The sequence below is a fragment of the Penaeus monodon genome, chromosome 16, assembly GCF_015228065.2.
Source record: "Penaeus monodon isolate SGIC_2016 chromosome 16, NSTDA_Pmon_1, whole genome shotgun sequence".
Classification (NCBI taxonomy): domain Eukaryota; kingdom Metazoa; phylum Arthropoda; class Malacostraca; order Decapoda; family Penaeidae; genus Penaeus; species Penaeus monodon.
In genome coordinates, this window is record NC_051401.1 from 48346765 (window position 1) to 48349264 (window position 2500).

The 2500-nt window shown below is 42.0% G+C and overlaps 1 protein-coding gene across 1 annotated transcript in view; it reads left to right on the forward strand.

Annotated features, from left to right (window-relative positions):
* The first annotated feature begins 1526 nt into the window (after positions 1 to 1526).
* LOC119583085 (armadillo repeat-containing X-linked protein 4-like) overlaps positions 1527 to 2500 on the forward strand; it is a 1107-nt gene continuing 133 nt past the window's right edge. The window contains exon 1 of the mRNA XM_037931593.1: positions 1527 to 2500. This exon is cut by the window's right edge and continues 133 nt beyond it. Within this exon, the coding sequence (XP_037787521.1) occupies positions 1527 to 2500 (974 nt within the window).

Consider the following 2500-nt stretch of genomic DNA (forward strand, 5'->3'; position numbering starts at 1 on the left):
AAAAAAAAAAAAAAAAAAAAAAAAAAAAAAAAAAAAACAAATTTAGCAAAAAAAAAAAAAAAAAAAAAAAAGGACTTTGACGTCGTATGAAGAAAGATTGAGTTTAATTAAGGAAGACGGAGCTATAAATATAGAAGGGCAAATAGAAATAAGAATAACGCGATGTAAAATACGAGTGAGATAGCAAGAATAGAACTGCCATAAAGATACTGCCTTTTAACATGTGAGAAGAGAAGAAAGAGAGAGAGAGAGAGAGAGAGAGAGAGAGAGAGAGAGAGAGGAGGGAGGGGAGGGGGGAGAGAGAGAGAGAGAGAGGAGAGAGAGATGAGAGAGAGAGAGAGAGAGGAGAGAGAGAGAGAGGGGAAGAGAGAGGAGAGAGAGAGAGAGAGAGAAAGAGAGAGAGAGAGAGAGAGAGGGAGAGAGAGAGAGAGAGAGAGAGAGAGAGAGAGAGAGAGAGAGAGAGAGAAAAGGTCGAGTTTTGGATTTTCTCATTTGAATTTGCTGACATTTCATTTACATATCATTTATCTATCGTGTTTTTTATTATCATTATCATTATTATTATTATTGTTATTATTATCGTTATCATTATCATTGTCATTATCATTATCATTATCATTATCATTATCATTATCATTGTCATTGTCATTGTCATTGTCATTGTCATTGTCATTGTCATTGTCATTGTCATTGTCATTGTCATTATTATTATTATTATTATTGTTATTATTATTTATTATTATTATTATAGATTATTATTATTATATATTATTATTATTATTATCATTTATTATTATATTATTATTATTATTGATTATTTTATTATTATTGTTTTATTATTATTATCTTTATTATTATTATTATTATTATTATTATTATTATTATTATTATTATTATTATTATTATTATTATTATTATTATTATTTTCATTATTATTATTATTATTATTATTATCACCATTATTATTATTATTATTATTATTATTATTATTATTATTATCACCATTATTATTATTATTATTATTATTATTTTATTATTATACTTTCAATACATAGACATAACTATATCCTATTCACAGACCTAAACAGAACAGGGGAAAAAAGAAAGATACGTAGGATAAAAATAAATATGATAATTTGTGTAATCTCATGACGGTTCATGGCGGTTCATGGAGCCTCATGGCGGTTCATGGAGTCTCATGGCGGTTCATGGCGGTTCATGGAGCCTCATGGCGGTTCATGGAGTCTCATGGCGGTTCATGGAGTCATGGCGGTTCATGGCGGTTCATGGAGCCTCATGGCGGTTCATGGAGTCTCATGGCGGTTCATGGCGGTTCATGGAGCCTCATGGCGGTTCATGGAGCCTCATGGCGGTTCATGGAGCCTCATGGCGGTTCATGGAGTCTCATGGCGGTTCATGGAGTCTCATGGCGGTTCATGGAGCCTCATGGCGGTTCATGGAGCCTTATGGCGGTTTATGAAGTCTCATGGCGGTTCATGGAGCCTCATGGCGGTTCATGAAGTCTCATGGCGGTTCATGGAGCCTCATGGCGGTTCATGGAGTCTCATGGCGGTTCATGGAGCCTCATGGCGGTTTATGGAGCCTCATGGCGGTTCATGGAGCCTCATGGCGGTTCATGGAGCCTCATGGCGGTTCATGGAGCCTCATGGCGGTTCATGGAGCCTCATGGCGGTTCATGGAGCCTCATGGCGGTTCATGGAGTCTCATGGGGTTCATGGAGCCTCATGGCGGTTCATGGAGTCTCATGGCGGTTCATGGAGCCTCATGGCGGTTCATGGAGTCTCATGGCGGTTCATGGAGCCTCATCGCGGTTCATGAAATTTGATGGCGGTTCATGGAGCCTCATGGCGGTTCATGGAGCCTCATGGCGGTTCATGGAGTCTCATGGCGGTTCATGGAGCCTCATGGCGGTTCATGGAGTCTCATGGCGGTTCATGGAGCCTCATGGCGGTTCATGGAGTCTCATGGCGGTTCATGGAGCCTCATGGCGGTTCATGAAGTCTCATGGCGGTTCATGGAGTCTCATGGCGGTTTATGAAGTCTCATGGCGGTTCATGGAGTCTCATGGCGGTTCATGGAGCCTCATGGCGGTTCATGGAGCCTCATGGCGGTTCATGGAGCCTCATGGCGGTTCATGGAGTCTCATGGCGGTTTATGGAGCCTCATGGCGGTTCATGGAGTCTCATGGCGGTTCATGGAGCCTCATGGCGGTTCATAGAGCCTCATGGCGGTTCATGGAGTCTTATGGCGGTTCATGGAGCCTCATGGCGGTTCATGGAGCCTCATGGCGGTTCATGGAGTTTTATGGCGGTTCATGGAGCCTCATGGCGGTTCATGGAGCCTCATCGCGGTTCATGGAGTCTCATGGCGGTTCATGGAGCCTCATGGCGGTTCATGGAGTCTCATGGCGGTTCATGGAGCCTCATGGCGGTTCATGGAGTCTCATGGCGGTTCATGGAGCCTCATGGCGGTTCATGGA